We start from the raw sequence: 26,889 nt of genomic DNA on the forward strand, positions 1-26,889 counted from the left end.
TGTGTTTGTTGAACGAGAATTTCAAAGAATGTAACAGCACCGCAGCCGCGAAGATGTTGAAGTAGGATTCGTGAGCTGAAGACAGTGAAGATAATTTAAGCACCTAGCGTGCTTATTTATGCGCTTGAAAAAGTGAACGCAAGGAAGTTTTATAACTATCTTGTGAACATTGAGACCGACCCATCTTCTGAGAGCGGATATTTTAATAACATTAAAACGCAAAAAAATACTATTTGCATAGTTTTAACGCAGTTAAATCGAGTAGACGTGCTAAAGCACGTGTTTAGCCTGGCTTGCTCAAGGTTTTGCTTTGCAGAGTCGTAGGCGCGTCTGGCAACGATATTAGACTCAAGTGCAGGTGTGATTGAGGTTTAACTCATCTGATGTGTTCGCGCCGCAGATAGAACATTATGAAGACAACAACATGCAATGCGCAGTGCGAGAGTCTGTTGCAGTTCAACTTGAGGCGTGATTCGCTGCGGCGATATCACAGCGCTATCGAGCAGCGAGTGGCCACCAAAACTGATCAGTTCGTGCCGCCGTGAATTCGAAGCCCAGTCGCGGCAATGTTTATTTTACTTCTCCTGGTTCGCTAAGGTTACCCTCTAGGTCACCATCCCATTGGCAGCTGCTAGCGCTATGCTTCTCCGAATTAACTCGAGTTTACTTTAGTTGAGACTTGAGACAATTCTTTATGATGAAAACACGTGAATTTGTGCTCTCGCCTTAAAAAAAGAAACGAACCACAGGGAAATTTTAGGTGCCGAGTGTGCTCTTTGGCGACTACTCTTTTCAGAAGGCAGCAACACTAAATAAGTAGTTTTCAATCATACATTTTAAGTTTTATGATGGTTTTTCTCATTTTTTCACACTAAAGGCCCATGTGCGCATTACATAGAGGGAGAAGAAGGGACATTACGCAAGAAATACAAGGAACAAAGACAATAGTAATATAAAGACACTTAAAGACCATGCAGGAACAAATCATAACAATGGTTATGATGTGTTGCTGACCCAAATGGGAACCTGGAACTTTTGGAAGTTTCGCAGTCGCCTTATGCCTGCAAAGCGCTCACTTAAGCTGCCTGCCATGTTCTGCTTTCCTTTCGTGGGGATGCCCTGTTCTCAGAGCGTTTCCGAAAGATTTAGCTTCTTCCTCTGAAGTAAACACCACTCGACACTCCGGCTTGATTTCTGACGAGGGAGTCGATGAAGAAAGAGGGAAGAAAAAAAAAGTGAGGTAGTTAACAAGACGAGAAAGCGACATGAACTGAACAAGAACAGAATAAGAGTGCACAGTGAACGCTGTAGAAGCCTAATATGACCAGGGAGAACCGGCGATAGGCGTCCGTATTTACAACACACATCCGGTGGTCGACACAAAGCACATGCACTCAGCATCGCTATCGACGAAGGAAATATCTGCCAAAAGGCAAGAGAGGCAAACGGTTGAAGCAACCAAAAACTCTAGTGAAAGGAAACCCACAGTAGATGAGCAAAAAAACAAGAACTCAAATAAAATGAACGAATGTCTTGAAAAAGAAAGGAACAGCGAAAAAAAAACTCTACACGACGCCCTTAAGATGGTCCCTCGCGCACACCACGAAAAAACAAGTCTGAGGCAGATGGCTGACATTCGCCTTCTCTTATCCGGCAACAAAAGCGGGGAAAGACGGAAGAGACCAGACGAGGACAGAAGGACAAAAGGAGGCAGTCCCACGCCGACGACGGCGGATTCCCGCACGACAAGCCTAGCAGCGGGAGGACAACGGTGGGGATGTCGGTCAGGTCAAGAAGCAAGGTAAAGGAACATGAATAAGATTCAGTGAAGAGGCAGACTGGGCTAGTTGGGTTTGCATCTTAACGGAATAGCAGCGCACAAGCAAACACAGACAGAAAGAAGGGGACGAGCGCTGAACTATATACTGAAATTTTATTGAGAAGTGTGTTCGAATGTATACAGCACAGCACACAAGCATACAAAATCAAAGCATATAAAACTCCACATAAAAGGCGGATAAGAAGCCAGCATCCTTAATCACCGCTAAACCTCGCGTATCCAAGAATTCCATCTATTTTTGAAAGCAGAATAGACGATGTGCTGACGCACGAATCGTCCGCTTTTGATATACAATCTCTCTTGTTTTTATGCACTTGTTTTGTCCCAGGATTTTGAAGCCGTGAAGGTCGGGCATGCAGGCAGGTTTGTGATTGCAGCGGTGGCAATGCTTTGCGAGAAATCCTGATGTAGTGGAACTTACATTGTTATTGTGCTCGATTAACCTTTCGTTAAGACAACGACCGGTCTGGTCGATGTATCTGCTTCCAGACGGTAACTTAATCTCGTAAACAACTCCTTGATCACATGCAACAAAAGGATTCTGATGGTTGATTTTGCATCCAGGACGCGGTTTTTCCATTGAATTTTTCGAATTACAAAGGCACCGATGGATAGTTCGATTCACAGCCGACAGTAAGAATGAAAAGCGTTTCTCAACATCCCTTGCTCTGGTAGAGATTTCCAAGAAGGAGGCAAAGGAAAAGTAACGTGCAGTGAAAACTCTCTGCTCGTACCATGGCGCATGCATGCACATGCGGTTTCACGGTTTTGGGTGCAAAGAAATTTGCAAAGTTGGAACATGGCATGAACGGCCGAAAACGGTTTCGACTTTAGTATTGTCCATGCTTGCAGGCAATGAAAACCTTTGAGTTTAAACTTCCCTGCACTTCGATGCTACCTACGGAGTGCACCGACGTGACGTTCAAGTGGGAGTAGTTTATACCGTGAGTGCGTTCCATAGCATTAAAATCGGTTTAACAGGTAGGCTAAAGGGTGGAAACGAATGGCGGTCAGTAGCAAAACAATGCAAAACTATCGTTTTTTTTTTATCGGTTCATGAATACTTTACTGCCTCTGATACCAGATGTTTCAGGGAAGGCTTCAAGTAATTCTGCAAAATATGCTTTTTAAAGTAAAAACATGGCTTATGCAGCATAATATTACCAGTGTTGACGGACACCGGAAAGCCGGTGAAACGTCTTGGGTAATAAGCTTATCAACTAATTCCAGATAATTTACTTTTTAACTATCACGGCTAGCAACAGGTTGCAAATAGAGATTAGTAGCCGGTCGTTAGTGATAGCCATGTAAGTTTTTAGAAGTCCGAAAGGGCGATTATTCTCGGCGCTGTGGCTCGACAAAATTTGGCTACATCGCGCCAAAATACACGCACTTTTGAAAAGCATGCAGGCGAAACAATCTTTCCAGTGCACGTAAATATTCAAGAAAAGACTAAATTTGCCGAGCCACTGCCCAACCATAACTGCGTTTTCGAAATTCTAAAAACTGACATGGATATTATCAACCGCTGATTACAAATCTCTCACTAAAACTAGACGCCTAAATCAAATCGTCAAAAAGTTCATTGTTAAAAATTAGTTAACTAGCTTACTACTTAAGACCGGTTTTGTGGGACCCGCCACCACATGTAATATTACGCTGAAAAACCCATATTTTTATCTCAAAACCCCATTTTTGCGAATTGCTTAGTCTTCCTCGAAACATCTGCTATATGGCTCTCTAAGAGAAAAAATATTATGCAGACTCCATCACAGACTTTTTGATGCGACAAATTTGCTTTAACAGTACTGTTAAGTATAGCCCTCCATTGTCGTTAATAAAATCTGCGACCGCCGACTACCAGGCACTCAGAAAAAATATTAAATTGGTTTTGAGGGAAAAAAGGTGCAGTAACTATCTTGCTTTTTGGTGGGCACTTTTACCGCACAGGGACGGAATGAAGGAAGATTAGATTGAAAAAGGAGAGACAGAAAGATGTGCCGTAGTGAGGGCTCCAGATTAATCTCTATCCAATGGAGATCCAACCTTCATGCCACCGTCCAGCACTCGGGCACCTTTTGTGTTCCGCCTCAACCGACCACAGCCGCTGATGCCGGGTTCGAAACCGGGTTCTCCGGCTCAGTAGTCTGTGTTGTGGTGAAAAGCCTTTATAGAGTCAAAACGAGATGAGGCCTGGAGGCTCGAGCAACCATGCAGGGCCGCCTCCAATTCCACTCTGTTAGGATTTGGGTGGGGGAAGAGAGATGAGCTGCGCTGCCAAGCCCACACCATGTGGGAGGTGTCAGCCACGTCCCCACAGTGATGGCACTTGAGAGTGAACAGTGGATCGAAGTGTTTGAGTACTGCCGGACACTGCATTGTATTAGTGAATAAGTGTAGCAGAACGCGTTCGTCTGCGCGCCCCAGTCTCTTTGCAGGGGCTGTGTAGTGGCGATGCCTATCCTTATAATAGGATGTGATATCGTTGAAAGGGAGTAAGCAGCCACCTTCACGTTCCAGGTGCTGGGCAGCTAATGGAAACGCCCGGTGAATAAGTGCTCGGGCCGCCGCACCTATAGTTTCAGTTTCTTCTAGGCCCTGATGGCCCGGAGCGGAAATGCGCCCTTCACGTGCGCCCTCTTCCCGCGAACATGAACTGTGAGGACCATAATTGCCGGCGCCTGGCGCGGGCGCAAGCCCTGCAGCCCGCCACTATGGATCGAAGCCCGGCATATTCTACGTGGATACCTCCGGCCTCCACCATGGGGATGGTACACGGCCGCATGTCTTCCACCAATCCAATACATGTAGTACGTGAGCGGCCTTACTTTCCGAGTCCGTGACATGACACACACGAGAAGGTTGCCACTGCGTTCGCTGCATCTCGTCTCACTTCCAAAATAATTATTTCCGATTCACGAGGGGCCTGTCGGAATGTCGGGCAGGGCTGGGTGCCGTACATAGCCTACCACCTCGTCCAAAACAGCGTCTACACAGGGAATCCCGCTCACCAGAATATCGTTTGCGCTCCTGCTCACATAGGTCTTGAGGGAAATCAGGCAGCAGACGCCGGCGCCCGCGCGCCCTTTCACTGGGCATTCCCCTCCGACCGCGACGATCAGGAACTCAAATTCAGTCCAGCTTACTCCTTCAAAGACATTGTTTTACTTTATCAATCTGACCGCGGTCTTTATCCTTGCCCGTGTAAAGGTCTTTCAAAGGCGAAGGAACAGCTTCTGTTTCGCCTGTAGGGAAAAAAAATTGGTTTTAGGGAAAAGGAAATTGCGCAATATCTGTCTCACATATCGCCAGACACCTGAACGGCGCCGTAAGGGGAGGGATAAACGAGGGAGTGAAGAAGAAAAAAGGAGAGAGGTGCCGTAGTGGAGGGCTCCGGAATGACGGCACAGGCCAGATCGCATATCAAGGACATGCTAATTACCAGGCAGAGCGCCGTTCAGAACTCACACGCGACGGTTCTCGGTTTAGCCAGCAGGGTCACGAACCTCGAAGGTACAATGAGCAACATTGCGGCGCAGGTACACCAACAGCACCCGCAGCAATTCCAAGAACCAGAAATGAGTAACGTCTCTCACGAGGACCCGACCGCGGGGGCTGCGTCTCGTTGGAGGCGGAACGCAAAAGGCGCTCATGTGCTGTGCGACCGCTAAGGCGCATGTGTGCTGTGCGATGTCAGTGCACGTTAAAGATCCCCAGGTGGTCGTAATTATTCCGGAGCCTTCCCCCACGGTACCTATTTCTTCCTTTCTTCTTTCACTCCCTCCTTAATCCCTCCACTACAGCACCTCTTTCGTCATTTCTTTTTTCACTCCCTCCTTTATCTCTTCCCTTACGGCGCGGTTCAGGTTCCGCCGAGATGTGATAGTGCCCCATTTCCTTTCTCCAAAAACCAATTTTCAATTTTCTTAAAGATCCCCAGGTGGTCAGAATTATTCCGGAGCCCTTCACTACGGCACCTCGTTCTTCCTTTCTTCTTTCACTACCTCCTTTATCCCTTCCCTTACGGCGAGGTTCAGCTGTCCAACGATATATGAGACAGATAATGCGCCATTTCCTTTCCCCAAAAACCAATTATTATAATTATTTTGTTCCGAAAGTAACACTACGCCTGCCAGCCAGCCAGCTCGGCTCGTCGCGTGGTTTCACTTCAACCGTATGCCGTATACCGTGGCCTACGAACGATCATGAGCCGCCGTTGCCTAGCAACGCCGCAGCCGCGCGCCAACATATGCACCGCGGTCGACGCCGCTGCCGCCGCCGCTCGCTCCACCAGGTGTGCTCCGCCGGGGTAGAGGAAGAGGAAGTGTTGCCTGGTAGGGATATATATATATATATATATATATATATATATATATATATATATATATATATATATATATATATATATATATATATATATATATATATATATGCGTTTCGCCTATATGCTCTTCGCCTCAGTGTATTGTATACCTGATACCTGATTTAATATCTGCTGCCGGTCCTTGGACCCAAGATATTAAACTTATTTTTGAAATACGGCGGAGTGCTAGAAGCATTCTGGCATAGGTCGGCCCGGTATAGCACTGCTTCCTGGCGTATAAAGGTGGTGTTTTCCGCAATTAACTCAGTTGGTAGTAGGCGCTCTTTCTGTCTGTGTCTTCCTGTGTTCGTTCCCTTGCGCCATTCAACTTTATGATCTTTCTTTTCGTCTCCTTTAAAGCTCCTACTTTCAGCACGCGGCAGCGAGTGTGGTTTGGCTTGAGCCAGTAGGCTGGGCAGTGCACTTTCCTTTTCTTTCTTCCTGTCAGCAACAGCAGCAACAGTGTATTGTAGCCGTTATGGAGAGCGCGAAAGAGATGCGTCGACGACAGAACGAAGCGGGGAAGAGGCAACGCGCTCAAGTGACGTCAGAAGAACGCGCCGCACGACTCGAGAAGCGTCGTAACGAAAATGCGGCTAGAAGAAGTAGTGCCACGTCCCGGAGTGACTCTTCAACTGCGGAAGATTACGCTTTGAGTTCCCGAGAGCGTCGGATGAGACGCTGCGTAGGCTACGTGCCGAGGAAACAGAGGAAGAACGTGCAAGAAGTCTCGAGATATGGCGTCTCGCCGAGGCAGCTAAACGAGCTCGCTTGCACACTGCGGCAATCAAAAAGATCCTTCAAGCTCAGAGCGACGGAATGAGACGCTGCGTAGACGACGTGCCGAGTAAACGAAGCTTTCGCAATTCAACTAGCGTTAACCAGAGCTAAACCACAGTAAATTCTTTTGCTGTCCGATGAAGAGGAGAGGCGGATGCAAAGCATCGCTACCGGCTGGGCTGCGAGCGTTATGGACCGCAGGAACTTAGACGCTTGAGTGCAGTGGGGTTTTACGGAGGTCCGGTAGCTTGCGTGCTGCAAACTCCTTGGTTTTATTAATAACATTTTGTGATGATTATGACGTGCATTTACTTTGTCAGTTCTCGGTGGACACCCCACCAACGCTGCGAGGGAAGGGAAGGCAGGAGTCAAAAACTGAGAAAAGGGCCCGTAGTACAGAGCTTGAAAGCACAGCCTTTGCCAAAAGTAACCAGGCTGCATGGTTTGGTTTTTATTCGAATAGCGCAGCCCTTACGGCTTCTCTAAAGATCAAAAAGTTATCGGAAGGTGAGGACAAGGGATATCCTTACCACACAGAGATTGAGAGCTTGAGGACTTGGTATACTAGCTTCAATATACGAGTGAGAAGCAAACCACGCAGCCTGGTTACTTTTGGCAAAGACTGTACGTTCGACCAACTGACGGGATTTATCACACAACAGCATCGCACAGCCAGTTTCGCCCGCACCAAAACGCCACGGCGACCTCGGGCTCAGGAGGAGGAGGATAAACTTTATTTCAGTCGAGCAAAATAGCTGACGGTGTGGAGTTATAGGCTCATTAAGTGGCCATGAGCCCGTGGCGTTCGGCGACTTCAAGGGCTCTTGTCACAACCAAGATCTGTGTTTCCGAGTAGTAACTGAGCAATGCGGCCTCCCACTGGTCTGGATTCGAGAGCTGCAAACCTCGCTGCGGGGAGTCCTGAGGGCAAGCCCAGAGTATGGGGGATAGAGTGACATGTTGGCTACATAGTCGACAGGAAGGGGAGTAGACACCAGAGTACACGCGGCATATATAGCGGGGTTGGGGAAGGTGCTCGTTTTGAGTTACCGTCACGCAACCGCTTGGGGTTTGGTCAGATAAATATGTGCGGGGTGATATAGAAGTCTACCTAAGCGGTAGTGTATGGTTATGGCATGAAATGTAACCATACGATCTCTCGCCGTCCGTACGGCGGGCGACACCACATCCCGGTCGATGAATCCTTGGGCATGATTGTGGGCCGCCTCGTTCCCTGGATGGAATGAGTGCGCAGGGACCCTGATCGATTGAATCGGGCGGAGATGACGATTGGTGGAGTGGAGGAGAGATAGGGTGACGGGGGAGATCCGGCTTTTGGCGAAATTACGAATCTCAGATTTAGAGTCGGTGAAGATGGACCATCGCCAAGGCTACGGCCCCCTCCTCGGACTTTTCAGACGATCTAACGGAAATAGAGCACGCATCCAACGGCTGTCCACAGTAGTTGACTACCGCGAGAGAAAAAGCATGGCGATCGGGGTATTCGGCGACGTCGACGTAGACCGCTGTCCAATCTGTTAAATAGTTTTTGCGCAGAAACTTAGCCTTTTTCTTGCGGTGAGCGACATGATACTCTAGGTGCATGCTTTTAGGGAGAGGGGTAACGATAAGGTTACCGTGGATATAGGATGGAAGCTGGGACATGTGGGCGACGGTCGTTTAGAAGCTTATTCCAGGCTTGTCGAGTATGTGACGTCCCGTGGAGGTGTGGGTGAGACGCTGGTACTGAGAAGTGAGATGAGCTTCCGAGAGCTCCGTCACAGTGTTGTAGATTCCTAATGCCACTAGTTTATGCGTGGGGGTCTGGTGGGGGAGATGAAGAGCCGCCTTGTATGCCTGCGTAATAAGGCAGTCGACACGGTCTCAATCCTGGCAGCTAAGGTGGAGGTAAGGGAGGGTATATGTGAGGCGGCTAGGAGCTGTGTGAGCTAACCACTTAGTCACCGCGGTACCACGCCATGAGGGAGGAATGAACGAGGCATTGTAACAGGGAGACTAGAAAAAGATAAATTATTGGAGGGCTCTGGATAAATCTCGAGCGCTTGAGCATAGCCCGGATAGACAGACAGAAAAACTTTATTTCACAAGTGAGTTTTAGGCCCTGCTGGGTCCGTGGGCCACTGCACGGTCCCGCACTACATCGTGTAGGTCATGTAGGGACATGACGTCGGCAGCCCGAGTCCCCGCAGCAAGCTGCGATGTCGGGTCTGCAGACGTGAGCAGGACCTCCCAGTGCTCCCAGCTCGACATGGCGTGCTTTCCCTGCGGGGGAGGGTCAGCATGGCAGCCGAAAAGGATGTGGGAGAGTGTTGCGTGAGGGTCACCGCAAAGGGAGCATGCAGGGGATGTGCCACAATAGTGGGATAACAGCTGAGCGGAGGGCAGAGAGCGGTTCTGGAGGCGTCTGAAGAGGTCTGTTGGGAGTTCGTAAGAGAGGGGTGGGAAGGGGGTAAGTCCCACGGTCCAAACGGGATATTTGCGTTGAGCTCCGCAAAGGTGTGCCCCCGCTCCCTCGATAATCCAGGATCGAGACTGTCCTGAGCCCGGCATATCAAACCTAGGGCCAATTTATCGGCAGCCTCGTTTCCAGGGTTCCCATAGTCAGCCGGCACCCAGTGGAAGGCTACCCGGCGCGGTAAATTTTGGGTAGGGGTGTTCAAGAATTGCCAGGCAGGGGTGTGAATCCTGCCCCTGGCAAAGTTGGGCAGAGCCGTTTTGGAGTCGATTAAGATGTAATGGGCGTCCGAATGTGCAATGGCTAGGGCGATGGTGGTCTCCTCTGCCTTCTCGGGCATAGAGGTCGAGGGAAGACGGTGAGTTAGAGGGTGGGTTAGAGTTTGATTGCAGGCAACCGCTACCGCTTCATGTGCTGTACATGCGGCGTCTACCCGAACGGTATCGTGGGCTTGCCCGTAATACTTATGGAGGGATATGATACTGGGGACGGACGTTTCAAGGAAGCGGTTTCACAAACAGAGGTGTATAGATGCGTCGAGGGATGGCTATAAGGGTTGACTGGTTAGCCGGTATGTCGATGCGAAGGGCGGTGAGTATATGGCGGCCAGTGGCGCTCGCGGCAAGTCTAAGGTACTGTGGCTGAAGGCATGCGTCAACTAGTTCCTCAATGGTGTGATGTATACCTGGTGCAAGGAGTTTGGCTGTGCTGGTGCTACAAGGTAGGTTTAGGGCCACCTTAGCCGCAAGGCGGATCATGGTGTTAACGCGTCCGGTTTCCGTGCGGTTCAATTTGAGATGTGGGGTTGCGTATAGAATGTGGCTAAGCGTAAATGCATGCACTACTTTCATGTTGTCCGCTTCGTCTAAACCTTTGTTAAGGAAGAATACGCGGCGTAGAAGGTGCAACACAGATTGCGTGTAGGCCTTGAATCTTTAAATTTATGTTCATTTTTTCCACAATCCTGCAAGTGGAGGCCAAAAATGCGGAGGGCGGGTGTGATGGGATAGGGGATCTGTTTAAAGCGATTTGGATGGGCGAGTTATCGCCAGATTTTGGCCTAATTAGGAACATCGCGGACTTAGAGGGGGAACATTCGAGCGCGATGGATGACGCGTGAGAGGAGATGGTGTCTGCTGCTAACTGAAGAGTTTCCTCGATTTCCCCGTCAGGGCCATGAGTGGTCCATGTGGTAAAATCATCTGCGTACAGGGTATGCTTTAGGTGTGGGATTAGAGCCAGTTTGTGAGCTAGGGGGATATGAGCAACGTTAAAGAAAAGGGGATACAGGACCGCCCCTTGAAGGGTATTGAGCTCTCCTATTGTATAAGGGGGTGTGGTAATCTGATCTATGTGCAGGGAGGCAGTGCGATCCGAGAGAAAGGCGCGTGCGTAGTTGTGTGTTTGACTTACCTGTAGAGACCGGCAGTTGCATCTCGTTTGTTGGCGTTTGTTGCATCTGACCTGCACAAAAAATGGGCCAATGTGGTTGTTCTGACGAAGCGCAAGGGATGTCCGTGAGTACGGCTCGTCTACTGAGTCGGAAGCGCGGTGGCCGCGTTTCGATGCAAGTCCAACGCAAAATGCGTCCGTGTGATGGGCGATAGCAGTAAACGTTATAGACCCCAGGTGGTCGAAATTATTTCGAAATCCTCCTTTACGGACGTCTCCAGCGCTTTTTTTACTTTCACTCCCGCCTTCGTCCCTTCCCTTACAGTGTGGTTAGGTTATCCACAGAAAAATTATACAGTCACTGCGTCATTTTCTTTCCTCAGAAGACCTGAGGAAAGGACCTGAGGATTACTGAGCTTTGCTTTTCCTTACAAACAATTTTCATTTTCGTGTTCTTTATCTTCACACCTCCCGCTTTGCCACCTCCAAAATAAGAACCACGCGAACATCCCGACTCGCTGGTTTCTTCGGTTATTACGGCTGTAATTAGAGGTGTTGATGAAAATGATCACTGCTTCAATCCCATTTGTCCACGTTGACGCCGCAATCCATAAGGTATAAAGTTTAGAGCACTCAGCCAGATGTGCTGAAACTTATAGACTACTTGTTTTTTTCAGACTCCCTACGCACCCATCTCTTCCCCGGACCCACCGCAGTGTACGATATACACCTCTAACCTCCGCCTCGCACCCATTCCACGCATCGAAGCTCATCGAATGAGATGTAATCGCATTCTTGTGTCTGTAATAGCTTGAGTCAACTCTGAGAATTTAATTAGAGCGTAGTTTATATTATATGCTCAAAGGAATTCGTTGACTTATTTTTGGAGAAAAATGTCAAAAGGGCTAAATTGTTCGAGACAAACATTGCCCTTTCGAAAACTTGAAGTGATGCAGTTCGCCATAATGAAACTTTCCACAAAGCTGCCACGTTTTCCTTGCGCGTGAAAATGCGGGCACACAGTCTCTGTATCTAGATAAGAATATTTGTTTACCGTGGCGCCAACCACTTGACCATACCCTTTTTTCCCTTACTCACAATGTGAACATGTCGTGTAGGAAGCTCGCGTGTTAAAGTCGTCAAAATGTTCTGCGGCAGACGTTTACGCCCGAGCATTACGCGCTCTGCATTGAAAAAGTTGAGCATGGCATTGTTGTTATGCAAATGGCTTTCCAAGAGCGGCTCCTAGGTAGAAAAATGTCCAAGAAATGTTCAAGGCCCTGTACGAGGGAGACCAGTGTTGTCTGCAGATTGCGAGAAACTCTCGGGAAGCGTATTTCTAAGCAACACCTGTGATGCAAATGGGAAAATATTTCAGCTTTTTAAGCAGGGCGCAGCGGGAGTACAACGAGAACGCCTTCAACAATAAGCTTTACTGACGGTTCCGGAAGAGGCAAGAAAGGTGCATGTAAACACGCTATAATTTTCGGACATAGAATGAAAGATTGTACTGGCAATTGACTTAACCGTGCACTTTTTGTGATGGGATTGCCTTCCTTTCGGGCTGATTATATTTTTGGGGGTGCAAAGTCTACGAATTGATCTTACAACGACAAAAAAATCAAGACAAAAAGTTTGTCCACTTCAGTCGTTTTTAATCGAGACTTGGAGAAAATAGTTTCACAAATTTCTCCTGCAGCTTGCCATCTTCTCAACAGAAGATGTATGTCGTTCTACTGTCATGATCTTTACAAAACTCCTTAAAAGCACTGCTTGCCAACGCTTCTTATGTCCTAGATGTCAGCAAGTTTATTACAAAAATCTTGAAATGATGGCGTTTACATTACCGTGACAATAACGAAGTACCGATGGCTAGCCACGAATACCAGAAATCACTATTTGATAAGATGCTGTAAGCAAACCACATCGAATTAAACTCTTCAGCGGCCGCCAACATGTTCTGTCGTTGGTTTCATTGTCTTGCCAGAAGTCTGACCAATCACGGATCGCTCTTGCGTAACATTACGTTGGCAATGTTGTTGATGTACTTTCGATGTTTCGCCATTATGACTGCTCCACCTAATTGGTCTGCGTGAGTCATCTAGAGAAACACAATCGTCAAAAGAATCACGAGTCTTTGTTTGGAGCCAACAAGAATAGTGTATCATAAATAGGAGCCACTGTGAGAGCACCTTGGTAAGAGAATGCTCAACAAAAACTAAGACCCAAAAAAAGGGAATGAAAGGAGAAATAAAACACCCCTTTGGCCGCTCCTACACTCTCGGCTGGAGGTCACTGACAGCGAATTCAATCAAATACATTCTTTAACGTTCTTTTATGATAACCATCCCATCTTATTTTTCAGAAGTTCTCGAAAACTAGCGCTGGAACAACAGAACGGAATAAAGGAAACATTAAATCCGACTCTGGCGCTTCCTGCCATTTTTATTTACCCCTTTCCTGTCACTTTTGCACAGCTTTTCGGGAAGTATGTTCCAACCAGCATAGTCAAATACTTTGGTCATCAAAGCTGTTTTTCTATAATACATCGCATTGTTTTAGGTTAAACTGCAGACTTCTTCTTGCAAATCATCACTTGCGCAAGCACAGCCCATTATTCTTTTTTCGCTCGAGTGATGCTGCGTCTCATTCGGAAGGTTGATGTGGAAGTTTTTGAGAACCCCTGGCCAGTGTCCTTCTCTGTACTGCTTTCGGGAAGCGGTTGTACTATCTTAAGCTTAGCTTCCTTCTGCTTCCTTCATTGTGCTTCCTTCTGGAGAGGTTATGCGAGAATACTTGATTGTCTTATGAGAACACGTTGAACAGGCACAGAATCATGAAGCTTTGCTGGCTTATTACATAACCGTTACGAAGTGAGCCTCATAAAATTTGTGCTACAAAACTCCAAAAACGGTATTGGCCGGAAGAAGGCTTGAGGGAGATTCATTTTACGCCAACTGCTAAAAGCGGTCACGTTTTAGGAAAAATAGTCTTCGAAGAAGCTTCTGCAGCCATAAACTTTAATAGCAGTTTAAACACCTTAAGCGCTGTACAAACAGCAGCGGAAAATATCGGCGTGGTTTTTGAGCATGTACAGCATTCTCAGAGAAAAATTTTGAAAACTAGAAAATTGTAAGATACTTTCGCGGAAATATTTAAATAAATGCTGCATTCTTCTTATATGTAGAGAAACCCTTTTCCAATTTTTTTTTCCACCGCTCACATCGAGGAGTTACGACTGCCATAAAAAACTAAAGGTGAACGTTTTGGACGATAGCAAAAACGTTAGTAAGAAAAAAATTGTAAGTCTGCCGTAGGGTGATCTGCGGCTCTATTGATTGTTACAGTGAAATATTTCGTTATGTGAAAAAATGCAGTCATAAACGGTTTACCTCTCAAAAATGCGATTGTCTAAAATTGTTGGGTATCAGAAATGCTACAATAATTTTGAACAGTTCGTGTAATAAAAAAAACATAAACGCTGTGACTGAAGTGTTTGGTCAAATAGAATTCAAAATTTCGATGCTTTTCAAATACTGCAATGGCCTGACTACAAGAGAAGTATCAATACATTGCCACCAATCTTTGAAGTGTTTGTTCCTTCAAATCTGCCGCCACGCCACTTTTTCGCTTTGTTTGCGACGCAAGACGCGACTAGATTTATCTCGATTTATCGCAGCCAGGCAGAGCTGATTCTACGTTGTTCCGGGATGTTCTAAAGCTTTGCACGCTTTATCTCAAAAGTTCGCTATCAGCTTTAAATTGAGCACGGCCGACAGCGGCGGGCATTCTGTTCGACGACCGCCGAGCAGGCTTGTCGCTTCGCCGCCGCCGAGTGATTCAGTCCATTGTGGGCGCAAATCGGCCCAATAAACAGGTTTCGTTTAGAAGAAATTTTCTCCGTCTTCGTTGCTAATTCGACTGCCGTCACCACTACTACGTGACAATATTTTGACTTTGGAGTCCTCTACTGCACTGTAATCAGTATAATTTTGCATATCTCTCATGTGTCTCAAGCAAACAGAAAAGTTGTAATTTATTGCAATTTCGACTGAAACAAACACTCATATTTTCAATCTCGAGCAGCCATTCTGCGATTCTAGGTAATGTGCACCCTAAATATATTGTTATCTGATGGTATGACAGCATAGCATCGTTGCAAGTTTAAAAGAAGAGATTTGTATTCCGGGTTTAACAAATCGTTCAGCATCATAGCATATACCTGTTGCCGCCGACCGGGAAACCGAGCGTGACAGAGCCTGTCCTGTGGGTATATATGTCCAATCAATATCGATACTTTACTGGGAAACCTCTTTTGTAGTCCTCCTTGACCTTTGTTCGACGACTATAAAGATATTTAAAACCTGAAAAGTCTATTTTGCACAGTAGCGAGAAATATGCCACATCGACGAAGAGACGAAGCTTTCGAGACGAAAATAGAAATCCTGAATCTGGACCAATCTCCATGCAGACCGTAGCTGAAGGTGGCGTCCCTAATTGAGCTAATAGTATATTCACCAGAAGGTAAAAAAAATACTAGTGTTATTCTACAGAATCTAATATAAAATAATCATCTTAGTATACAAATGATAGAGAGGCAAGAAGGAAATGCAGCTGATATTAACGACCAAGTTTTGTGTCGACGACAGACAAAGAGACGACGCTCGACGGCTCCGAAAGCCGCAGCTTGCTTGTATCCTCGAACGCAACGAGCGGATGTCATTTCGCTTCTTCCACATCGCCAAAGACGAGGCCGCAGGAACCGGCAACAGGAGGCGACATTATGAGGACAAGGCACAGAGAGAGAGACGAGACGTTCAGAGGGTGAGCAGAGCTGGCAGAGAGGTGCTTCGAGCCAGCGATGCAGCGAGCCAGAAGATTCCGCTTCGACGCCCTATAGGGGCGGGCGGATCAAGCCGGCGAAGGTGCCGCGAGGCCGCGTAACGTACTGCGGCTCGACCCAGAGCCACCCCGTGAGCTCGGTGGCGATGGAAAGTAAGAATGGGCTGGGGAAACGGGAGACGTGTCAAGGGAGGCAAGCGCGATTATTCACGCATCACTTCGACGAGCAGGGGCGGCGGGATGGAAGTTTACGGGAAAAAAAATGAACAGAACGAGGGAAGGGGGAGGACATTGAAGAAAAGGGGACCCGGCCCGGCAAAGGAAAACACAATAGTTTTTGTTTAAAAAAACAGATAGAGTAAAAGGTTAAAGGGTGCTTCCTGCTGGCGGAACATTAACGTCGACCCTAGAAACGGGCAGTTTGAAACTTATAGGTGCCCTCGGAAGGGTGAATACGAACTGTGAACCATCTGCATATTGTAGTCAGTGGACCCCTGACTAGCTAATTGCCGGTGCATTTCTGGAAAATCAGCGCCGCCACAGTGCGATGGAGCTTTTCCATACGCCTCTGTGTTGATAGAACATAAAACCCTGTGCTAATCAGCTTCCAATATGTGAATACCTAGTCGAGATCAAGTGAGTGCAAGTTCGGAGCGAACATCTAACCATGCGATGAAAGCATGAGCTCTGACAGATACACCATTCCAAAAACTTCTTTATACCTAAGTTACGCTGAATGCACATTTAGCACATAGTTTTTCGTTTCGCACTAAAAAGCTCTTGCGGTGCAACGGCAACCTTATTTTGTTCTATAGAAGTTGAGAGTGACGTAGAATTATCAGCAAGCATGCATCCTCCGCTCATTGCATTGCTAGAAGAGAACCGCACTTAAGGAACCCGCGTACAGGCAGTTGTGCATAAAAACGTGGTAAGAAGGATTACCTTATTTCTCTGTGCTTTTGTGTATTTAAGTGGCTGATCAGGCCTGCGTTAGTAATACCCGAACGAATTCCTTTACAGAAAGAGGGCATCCGATAATTCATTATAGCCTTGAAAGTCGAAGAGGAATTACATAAGGTGATGATTTCTAGAGGCACAAAGGAGTTGTGCGTTAGCTTCCGGAGACACACGATAAGTTCTTCCAAAAAAAAAACAAGACTTTTGTGTCCTTTTTTATCCGTTAATACAGCAGCGGATCGAAAGCCCAAATTATCAGTAAAAAGAGAACGCCGGAGCTGCAGATGCAGACAGAAACGAGACCATCTGGAATGGCATCGTTGCGTGCATTCATGGTTTGTCTCTCTCCTTCTGTTATCGCAGTATTTGCCTGAAACGTAGATTACGTAGGTGTGCGCAAGTCAATCACCTACTCCTGTTATCCTCATCAAGTTAGGAAAGCTCAGGATTTAGGTTCTGCCATCGCTCAATTCGATGCACTGGGAATTGGGCATATCGGCCTCTTTTTTTAAGCAGAGGTCCTTTTAAATGTTCTTTGCTCTTTGTTTCTCGTGTTGTGAGTGCAGTCTCACAGTGTCTTTTATCTTCCTACAACCTTTATCTGCCCTTTCTTTTCTTGGACGGGCAAGCTTTCTGCCATTTCTACTGCAAGCTCCCAGTGCTTTCATTTTCTAATGTGAATGATTTCGTACCTTCGAGCCGAAAAGTAATAAAAAATAGGGCTCTCGCTTTCATAATCTGGGGCGTTTTGTGGACACTTCCATGTTTACGCTCTTGACTTCTAGTCGCTGAGTCTCATGATAAGTGTTTAACTCACGGAACGAAGTTAATGTATGCCTGTTTCAGTGCGCTAGCACTTACAGTCGCCTGCCCGCCTGCCCGCCTGCACGCCCACACGCCGCCTGTTTGCCCACCTGACCGCCTGCACGCCCACCCGTCCGCCCGCCTGCTTGTCCATCCGTCCGGAGCCAGTTTTGTGGTAGGCTGGCAAGTCCCAGCGATGTCAACATCAGCCATAGCACACCTGCCTTGTGCTAATACGCCGCTGCTCACCTGGCCACCTGCCCACCGGGTGGCTAACTTGCCAATGTGTAGGCGGTAATTACCTGACAAGAACAGGAGGCGCTAATTAGGCGGAACCACGCCTAAACGTACCGAGCTAAGTGGAATGAGAAGCAGCGGTTAGGGGGAGAACTTGATTCGAACTTGAAACGGAAGTTGGGGTGGTAATTAGGCTATACCACCCAGTGGGTCATAGCTTTCAGCGACAATTGACGTCATGCTAGCGCATATATCCGCATTTGGCCCAGTTACTGAAATCGACTGAATGAATTAAGGAAAATAATTCTGTTGTCCCAGTAGCAAGTGGAGCGATAGCAGCACCCAAGAAGCTCTAACACCTTTTTGGAGGGCCTGTTGGCTGTGAAGTACCATGAAGACGACAGAGCAACATATGATACACAAACTATCTCGTAGGGCGAAGGGGACACATCGCTGTGTTCGTCTCGTACTTCGACATAATGTGTGTATCTCAGTTTGCGCTGTTGACTTCACGAAGACGCTCAATAGTTTCCGTCGACAATTTTTAATGGATACCGACGAATGGTCAACTGCCTCTTGGACACGTTTCTCTTTTTTACTGTCTGATGCACTGCTATTAATCCTCTCATTAATAAGTGGGAACAAGGGAATAATATTTCCCACGCTAGAGCAAGCAAATTGGAGAAGGTGGGTGCTAAATATTACTTATTATTTTAAAATGTTCTAAACAATTCTCAATAAGCATGAATAAATTCTTCATTCTGCTCTTCAATCATTTCGCCTCTACACTTGATACGACATAGTACCCTCTCCCTTTCTTTTCACTAAGTTCGCAAACCACTTTGCATTTCTTCATACATATGTTTGAAATGCCTTTAACAGTAACTCATGTCTACGCAAAGAAAAGAACTATTGCATGTAATCAATGAAAACTCGTGCCATTGCAAGTCTACGGCCGCTGACAGAGGACTTGTGGCTTTTCACCGCTCTCTAAACTGTGCCGACAATCAAAAAGACAGGGAACCTGTGGTGCAAGGTCTCATTCTGCCACTCCTGTCTTGAATCGGTATTGATTGCTGGCATTCGAAAGCCACAGGAGAAACGACGACGAGGAGCCCGTATTTGCGCGCAGCACTGAAAACCCAATGTCATTCGATACAGCCGTTTCAGCGGCGGCAGCGTGCGAGAGGAGGACCAGCGGCATTCCGGACGGCTGGTGAGGGAGAGGGTGTGAAGCTCCCGACGCCCGCGCCCTCCCCGGCGGCATAGGGCTTCGTAGGGTGCGTCGAAGCTCAGACTTCGAGCGGCGCTCGTACCGAGCGTCCGTGTCCGGGACTTCTTTGCGTGTGCCGCGTATTTCGATCGCGGCATGCGGGTTGCTATTCCGCTCTCAGCCAGGTCGCTTCGCTGAAAAGACGGCGTTACAACGTGGTGACCCGGTTTCGCAGTGCAGTTCGACAGGAACGCAGACCACTTGTGAGGCAAATATTTCGGGCTCGTTTCTTTTAGTGATTTTGCTCATGCCAATGTTATAAGACTCGAAAGCATTCGACGTGGTTAACTATACGACGGCCGTTTTCTGAATGTTGGTTGCGGATGAAAGGAGGCTGACTCGAAGCTATCAGTGGTGCATAGTCCAAGAGCACGAAGAAGAATTCATTAGCCGCATCATTGAACTTCTTTTTATAAACATAACGCCTGAGCACCATAAATAAAATCCGGGCTGCAGGAGAAGCTGAGGATCAACTGAAAGAAGGCTTCATTTGAATTTACTCCACCTGGAATTAAATACGCTTTTGATCACTAACTTTCCATTTTCCTGAAGAAATAACGACTAGGAAAGGACGAGTAACTACAACCGAATACTTGTGGCATGAACAAGAGCTAGTCATCCATATGAGAAGTTCCAAAGTGACGCGTAATTAGGCCGGGAACATTTAAAGCCCCAACTTACTCCCTAACTAGTCTTTGCTGTCGTCGTTCTCTGGATAAATCTTCGAAGTTGCAAGAACGTCTGTGATGTGTGATTAGTGCCCTTCTGTGTGAACACTCCGGGTTTGGTAATTTTTGTGCACAACAACAACAGAAGAAACAATGGTAAGATATTCGTTTTTTTCGTCCTATGTAATGCTGAGAAATAACTTTACGTGTTCTGTTCAGCCTTTCTGTGAGGACCATCGTGTTCTTGTCTTTGGGCTGCTGCTAACTTAAGGAAACGAAGCCAGTGATAGCCGTTTTGAATGCGCGACCTTACTGGACAAGTTAACTGCGGTGGCACTGACCCAGGAGATCCCCGATGGCTAATATTGCACTGAAATAGTTTTCGCTTTGTGTATACCTGACCGACTTATAATACAGAAGCGTTTCCTGAGATCTGATATCATGAGCAGTATCAAATTCATTTCAGCTCTTCGAGCAGCGAATTTAATAAGACGCCTCGCAGCGTACTGAAACCATGATTCAAACCGCCTTTCTCAAAGCAATCAATTTGGATAGGGCCGACAAGCAAAATTCGTTCATAGAGTTCCGTCTTGTACAGCCCTCAAGACGACACTAGATTTTTATCAGTTGTAAAATAGAACTATATACTTTTGAGATCATTTAGATTAAAAATTATTCAGACAAAATTCTCAGAATCGTTGTTCGTCTTGCTACTTTGCACAAAAATTAAACGTTATCATGGTGTATCTCGACAATGAGCGAGGAGCTGGTGTTTAGAGGACACCATGAAAAATTGATTAAGCAACTATATTCTGAATAAAAATTTCGGAGTTGAAGCAAAGAACAGCAATTATATGCATGCAGGAACACTTATGTGTCTGATTTCCTGTACATAAATGCCTATAACACTACATGTGAGCACGGTCGTAATAATGAAAATAGTGTAAGCATTTCTGTATTGCTTGAGCTACAATTTTGGGGTTAAATATTTTGCTGAACATTTCGAACAATTTTGCGTACATTAAGTTTTGCGTGACGGCTTCTGCTTGATCAGAACTTAGCCGCTAACCACATGCAACATTTTGACGGAGACTGCCGCGAAATTTTTTTGCCAAAACAACCACTATCCTAAAAGCGCATTAAGTACAGACATTATTGCAATTTTTATACACTACTTTGCTCTACGTGAACGAGAGCACTTGTAGCAAAAACAGACACCAACTGCTTAGAGTGCACACCTACTATCCTTCTCGGTAGTCTGAGATTTAAATCGTGTACTTTTATGTTACTTGTGGTGGGTTAACAAAAATACTCTTAGCTGTACGACTTCTTTTTATTGTTATATCATATCTTAAAACGTCAACAAACTCGTTTATATAGTTTCAGTACACCAAAATATGATGCGCCAACAACCAGCCGCTATTTTCGCGTAAATTGGAAGTCGGTACTTTAAACATAGGTTGGGACATTTACATTCAAAAGACTGCAAAATCATGTGTTGGTTTTATTTTACCCGTAATGATGTTTCATATAATTTTTTTTATTTTTAGACCGGGTAACCGGGAGGGTACGTTTTCATTACAACACAGAATCTCTAAAAAAGAGAAAAAAACTAATTTTTGTCACGTGTGTTGAGTCACAAGTAATCGCTTCCTAGATGTTCTGATGGTCAGGAAAGGAGGCCCTTTTGAGAGAGGTAGTATTATTTATGCAAGCAAATAAAGGCTAAAAACGTGCCGCCTTGACAATTTTGGTTGCGTTTAATGGAGTATAACGTCCCAAAGCGACTCAGGCTATGTGGGGATGCGGCAGTGAAGAGCTGCGAATAATTTCAAACACGTGAGGTTGTTTCATGTGCACTGGTATCGCATTGTACACATCCGTCCAGCCTTTTGCTTCCATCCAAATGCGATCACCACGGCTGGGATCGAACCTGCGTCTTCCGCCTAACCAGTCGAACACCATAAACACGAAGCCACCACTGCGCGTTTCAAACCGCATTCAAACCTGACATGCTAGAATACGGAAGGAAAGATAAAACTACATTACATAATAGCGCTTCTAAAACGAAACCTGTGCAGAACTATTTTTAAGAATGTTATGTGTATTTTAATTATGCTCATAAATGACTAAGAACGCACACAAGTCCCTATGTTTAATTAGCTCAAGGTGCATCGAAAAAAGGTGAAATGACTTGGAAACTATTACATTTTTATTTTGGGCTTTTCCTCGCAGCTCGGCACACTACTCCGTATACTGGAAAATAAATTTGAGAACTGTGTGCGCAGTATGGCACAGTCTCATTCATTACTTTGCGCTCGAAGCTTTCATGTACTATGTGGACGGTCGTGCAAGTATTTGCGACTCAGACAGTTTTCGTTCCGCATCACTCTGAGAATGCTTCGTCAGGACAAGCTCTGTTTCGTGCTTTTTCAAATATAGTTTAGTTTATGGAGGTTTAACGTCCCAAAGCAACGCATGCAACGAGGGACGCCATATGAAGAACTCCGGAAATTTCGACCACCTGTGGTACTCTAACGTGTAGTGACAGCACACTGTATGCGGGCTTCTAGTATCTCGCCTCCATCGAAATTCGACCACCGCAGCAGGGATCGAATCCGCGTCTTTCGGGTCAACAGCCGAGCGCCATAACCACTGAATCACTGTGGCGGCTGCTTTTGAAATATATAAAATACATATATATTAAAAGCAGTTTGCTGCCCACAGTAGCAGTTAAAGCATTGCACCTGACATTTTTTTGCAAAAGTAGAACACAAATCGCTGATTGATAGAGTACTTCTCAAAGAGGCTCAGCCAAGCTACGCTTCATTGTTCATTGTTATTGCGTACAAAAGTTTGCAGTTTGTCTTTGTAAAGTCTCTCCTAAAAACCGTGCCGCATTTTTATCCTACTGTTGCATTTCTGACTAGAGCTACAATTTAGTTCGGACCCAGAGAGGAGTTATTGTGGAAATCCACTAAAAGGTGTCAAAACTACACCCCATCCTCCGAAAATAAAATCACCCGAATGAAGAAGCGATGAAATAAATGTGCACGATAACCAAGGGTCAACAGTGCGGACACTTGGGTTTTTAATTGACACAACTTCCGATTCCGCGCGACAAGAAAGCCTTCGCCAAAATCTCATTTCCATACATTGTGCCGCGTCTGCAAATGAATATCGGAAAATCTGTCTCCACTGCGTGCCGATTCGCTGCAGGCTGTGGCAAAGCGGTTTTATCGTTCGGCCTCTCAGCTTCCCGAACTGAGCCACGGGAGTGGAATACGAAAGCGATCTTCCCTTCTGAAGACTTTTCTGGTTATATTTTATTGATCAGCAGTTGAGCTCTTAAAACGGCGTGAGTGCAGCGCCATAGCACCTATCAGGCCTGATTGTAATGTCCGAGCTTTGGTGCCCACGGATCCCTGAGCGTGTGATAACGGGGAGATGTTACGTGGGTCAGTTGGCATATATAACGATTTAGATAAACCAGTCAAAATACGAAGGACAGATAAAAGACAAGGCCTGTCCCTTGTGCGCCTCATCTTTTTTTTTTGCCTTTTTACTGGTGTGACATCGGACTGGTAAGTCCTGATTCATTCCTGAAGGATGATATTAACGCAAGGATAGAAGTTTTACGTTATGTGGAGTTTGCCATCGCAAAGCTGCACTTTAGCTATGACAGCCGCCATAATGGAAAGCCCGCGACGAATTTCGACTATAATTGGTTTTTAACCGCCCACTGGCATTTCTCAGCATACGAGTGGTTTTGCGTATCAGCTACAAGAAAATGTACCCACCAGAGCCGGGATTCAATCATATGATATTACTTTCAATGACGGAACGCTACTGCCCTTACGGCACCTCCGCATGCGCAAGAAAAGAATCCACCATTACTGTGCAAGAAAAATTGCAACATTCTAGAGGTAAGTCCAATAGAGGGCATATTTCAAATCAAGAGAGTTTACGCAGTGGAAGAAAAATTTGTTCGACACCAGCAACACCATACCGTGATTATCCCTCTGTTTCAGCCTTTAGTCACAATTTATTTTCCTTTTGGTAAAAAAATTTTAAAACCTTCAGCTGTTTGTCAGGAAGATGACGTGATTTGAGAGAAGAAATTTTAGGTCTTCCAAAAAATCATTTAGCAATAACCTTCGGGTCCACGTCTCCACACATCTAGCCTCACTGTTATTTTAAAAGTACCATTTGAAGTTCTTTCATGGTAAATTCTGTCATAACAAGGCCATATATAATAAAGTGGGCTCATTTTAGATGCTTTTAAGCGGTTGTGCTTGTGAGACAACACAATCAATATATGTTCCAGCCGACGTTTCCCCACAGCTACCGCAAAACAAGGGGGCATTCGTTTTAAAAGCTATTTTCTATATTCGTTCGGCACGTATGAGGCTCTTTGTGGCTTCTTGTAACGGGTACCTAATATAGGCTCTAGCCACTTTCAGCGCATTATGCACAAGCGGACACCAGAAACGGTCACAGGCAAGTTATGTGCACATAATATGGCACCATGACTGAACGCGTTAAGGTAACCGAGACGTCCAGGAAAGGACTAGGATAGAGCGAAGTGGTAAATAATCTTTCCGCCTTTTCTTTACAAGCCACTGAGCATATCATTTTAGCTGTGTGGATAAAAGAATGCTCTTAGGTATATACTTTACTCCTATAACTGACACGGAATTTAGAACAACTTCGAAATATTCTGTTAAAACATTTAGCAATAATCGCTTCGCGTATGACTCTTTGATTACTTAAACATTGGCCTGCCAATTTCAGCCGTTACCGTCAGCTCAGAAGGTAGAACTGATGTTTCATAAATCCGGAAATTCCGGTGTGGAGTCACTGCTTCGAGTAAATGTTCATTAAACTAAGGAGATATCGAAACAAATCTTGTTCTAGTTCCTGTGGAGTTGCAGGAATGCACTAAGTCCGAAGTTAGCATGGAGCCAGGGAGGAAGGAAAATCAAGAGTACTTATGACATTCATATGAAGGAAGGCAAAAGCCACCTATGACAAAAAAAAGAGAAGAAAAGGGAATGTTGTCTTCTTACTTTTTTCTGATCAATTGGAAATTAGTTCTGCAGCATCTTTTTGCCTGAAAGATGCATGAATAAAAACTGGAAGAAAAGCACCTTTATCAGCTGTCTGTTTCGAAGAAATTGGGCTATGGTGCGACGCATACGTTTGATTAGATGCATCGGTTTATTGCCCTAACTAGAGCTTCAGATAGGGTAGGCGTGCTGAAAAATGTCAACTCTTGACACTTATGCATTGCTGTTTGGCGAGCATAACATTAAAAATGGAAAGACCAACAGTCTCTTGTGTTTCGGGAATGGAAACAACAACCAAAGCTATTATTCAGAGGGGATGTGAATTGTCGAGAATTCTAGATATCTCCATATTTCAAATTATGAATGCTTTTGAATTAAACTTTATTCGAGGCATCGTGACGCCACTGCCTATGATATTCGTGGCAGATCCCATGGAAACTAATTCCTGTAGAAGAATTCTGTTCGTTTCTTGTACGTTACATAAACCAAATTTTACGCAACTCCTCCAATTCAAACACCTTAGGCCGCCATGCTAGCAGGTGCCTCAATTTTGTGGTAACTATTTCGTGAATCGCCAGCATTTGATTCCGTTCGTAACACAGATGCCTTGCAACATACACCCACATCTCATTTCATGAGTGATTTCATCGCACACACTCCTCGTGTGCCATGTCATCACCTGTATGCATGTAGGCATGGAGAAGGTGACGGTGTAGGCTTTTCCGAGAGGTACAGATACCGATTTTCCGCAGGCCCGAGCGCGGGTATTGGAAGGAAGCGAATGTTTTTTTTTCCGGTTCAGAAGAGGCCCTCCCAGGGGAACTCACCGCGTTTCCCTTGACGACGCAGTTGCGTGCATTCCAGACTATACACATTCTGACAAGCACGGCACGCGATAGTCGGAATAGCATCAGTTTGCAATTTTTGTGCAGCGTACTCTCATCAAGAGCGACAAGACGCTGCGCTGGTCTGCAGTTTTGTTAAAATAATAAAAACAAGTGCACCATTTGTCTGGACACTACTGACAAGACCTAGCAAATTGAAGAAACTAGAAATTTCAAACTTAGACATCGGTGCACTGAACTGCTCCTTTTTTTTCCTGAGTGATCGCTTTTTGTAAGTATGGTTTCTTTTACAGCGAGGTTGAGAAAGCCCAATAACGTTTTATTCGCATTGTAGAAACGCAAACATAAGAGACCTCTCTATATAGGAATGACCACACGTTTTGGTGCACTTCATGCCGTCAAGAGAACCTGTTCATTCCCTAGTGGGAAAACTAAGATCAAATTATGCTCTGACATCACTCACTGCCACACGCAGCCCCGCCTCTTTAGAGACTGATACATATAAGAGATGACGAATGCAGGACGCCTTTGATTACGCGAAAGCCGATTAAGCATGGCGACTTTCACGTTTGTTCTCGTCTGCAAACAGAGCAAGGAACACTTCTGGCTCACAAGTATGAGCCGTTATTTCCTCTGTACTAATCTAACCACTTGCCCACTCAGTCATTTGTGTTGAATGGCCACACCTTCCCTCCACCGGGCTCCAGTATTTGGAGAGCTGAGGACTTTAATCTGATGCTCTAAGCGTCTGATTTAATTTCTCTAGCCTGAAATGCGAGGCAGATTGTGTCACGCCGTGAAGAGATGAACTCGTGCGATGTTGAAGAAACGTCTGTAATACTTTTTTTTTGGACGTGGGAGCATTCTTCGCCACGGCAACACGTTCCAACGGCTGCTAATGCTACAAATGGAAACGGATAGTTCGTCCATTTTTTTACTTTCCACTAATGATGGGACGAATTTTTTTCTGCGAAGTGAAACAGGATGTTCTAAGGCGTGTCAATTGAAAATTTGCGGCGCGTGTGCACTCCTGAATTAACTGGATAAGATAAACTGGCTTCGCAGACGGTAAGCTTTCCGATCGGTGCTTGTGAATTAAGGAAGAGAAAAATCAACCGGAGGCAACGATATTATGATAGATGGCTGTTGCGGTAGGCTTTCAGCGTCGCATAAGAATTGTTAATGCAGCATGCGTTAGAGGCAGAGAGAAGGATATCAGTTCCTATATTCAAGCATGCGAAGCGGAAACCTAGAGTTGGTTGACAAAGCTGTCATATGTGCTTGTACGTCGAAATCACACCGCAGCTTAACCTTTGAGCTGAGTTACAAGCCACCGCTAAATA

The 26,889-nt window shown here is 45.8% G+C and overlaps 1 protein-coding gene across 1 annotated transcript in view; it reads left to right on the forward strand.

The window, feature by feature from the left end:
- Window positions 1-18,985: 18,985 nt before the first annotated feature.
- Window positions 18,986-26,889, forward strand: part of LOC144130340 (guanylate cyclase soluble subunit beta-1-like) — a 111,934-nt gene continuing 104,030 nt past the window's right edge. Inside the window, exon 1 of the mRNA XM_077664270.1 lies at window positions 18,986-19,788. Coding sequence (XP_077520396.1) covers window positions 19,786-19,788 — 3 coding nt within the window. The 5' untranslated portion in view covers window positions 18,986-19,785. The remainder of the gene's footprint in view (window positions 19,789-26,889) is intronic.

Source organism: Amblyomma americanum, chromosome 4 (genome assembly GCF_052857255.1).
Source record: "Amblyomma americanum isolate KBUSLIRL-KWMA chromosome 4, ASM5285725v1, whole genome shotgun sequence".
In the NCBI taxonomy this organism is placed as follows: Eukaryota; Metazoa; Arthropoda; class Arachnida; order Ixodida; family Ixodidae; genus Amblyomma; species Amblyomma americanum.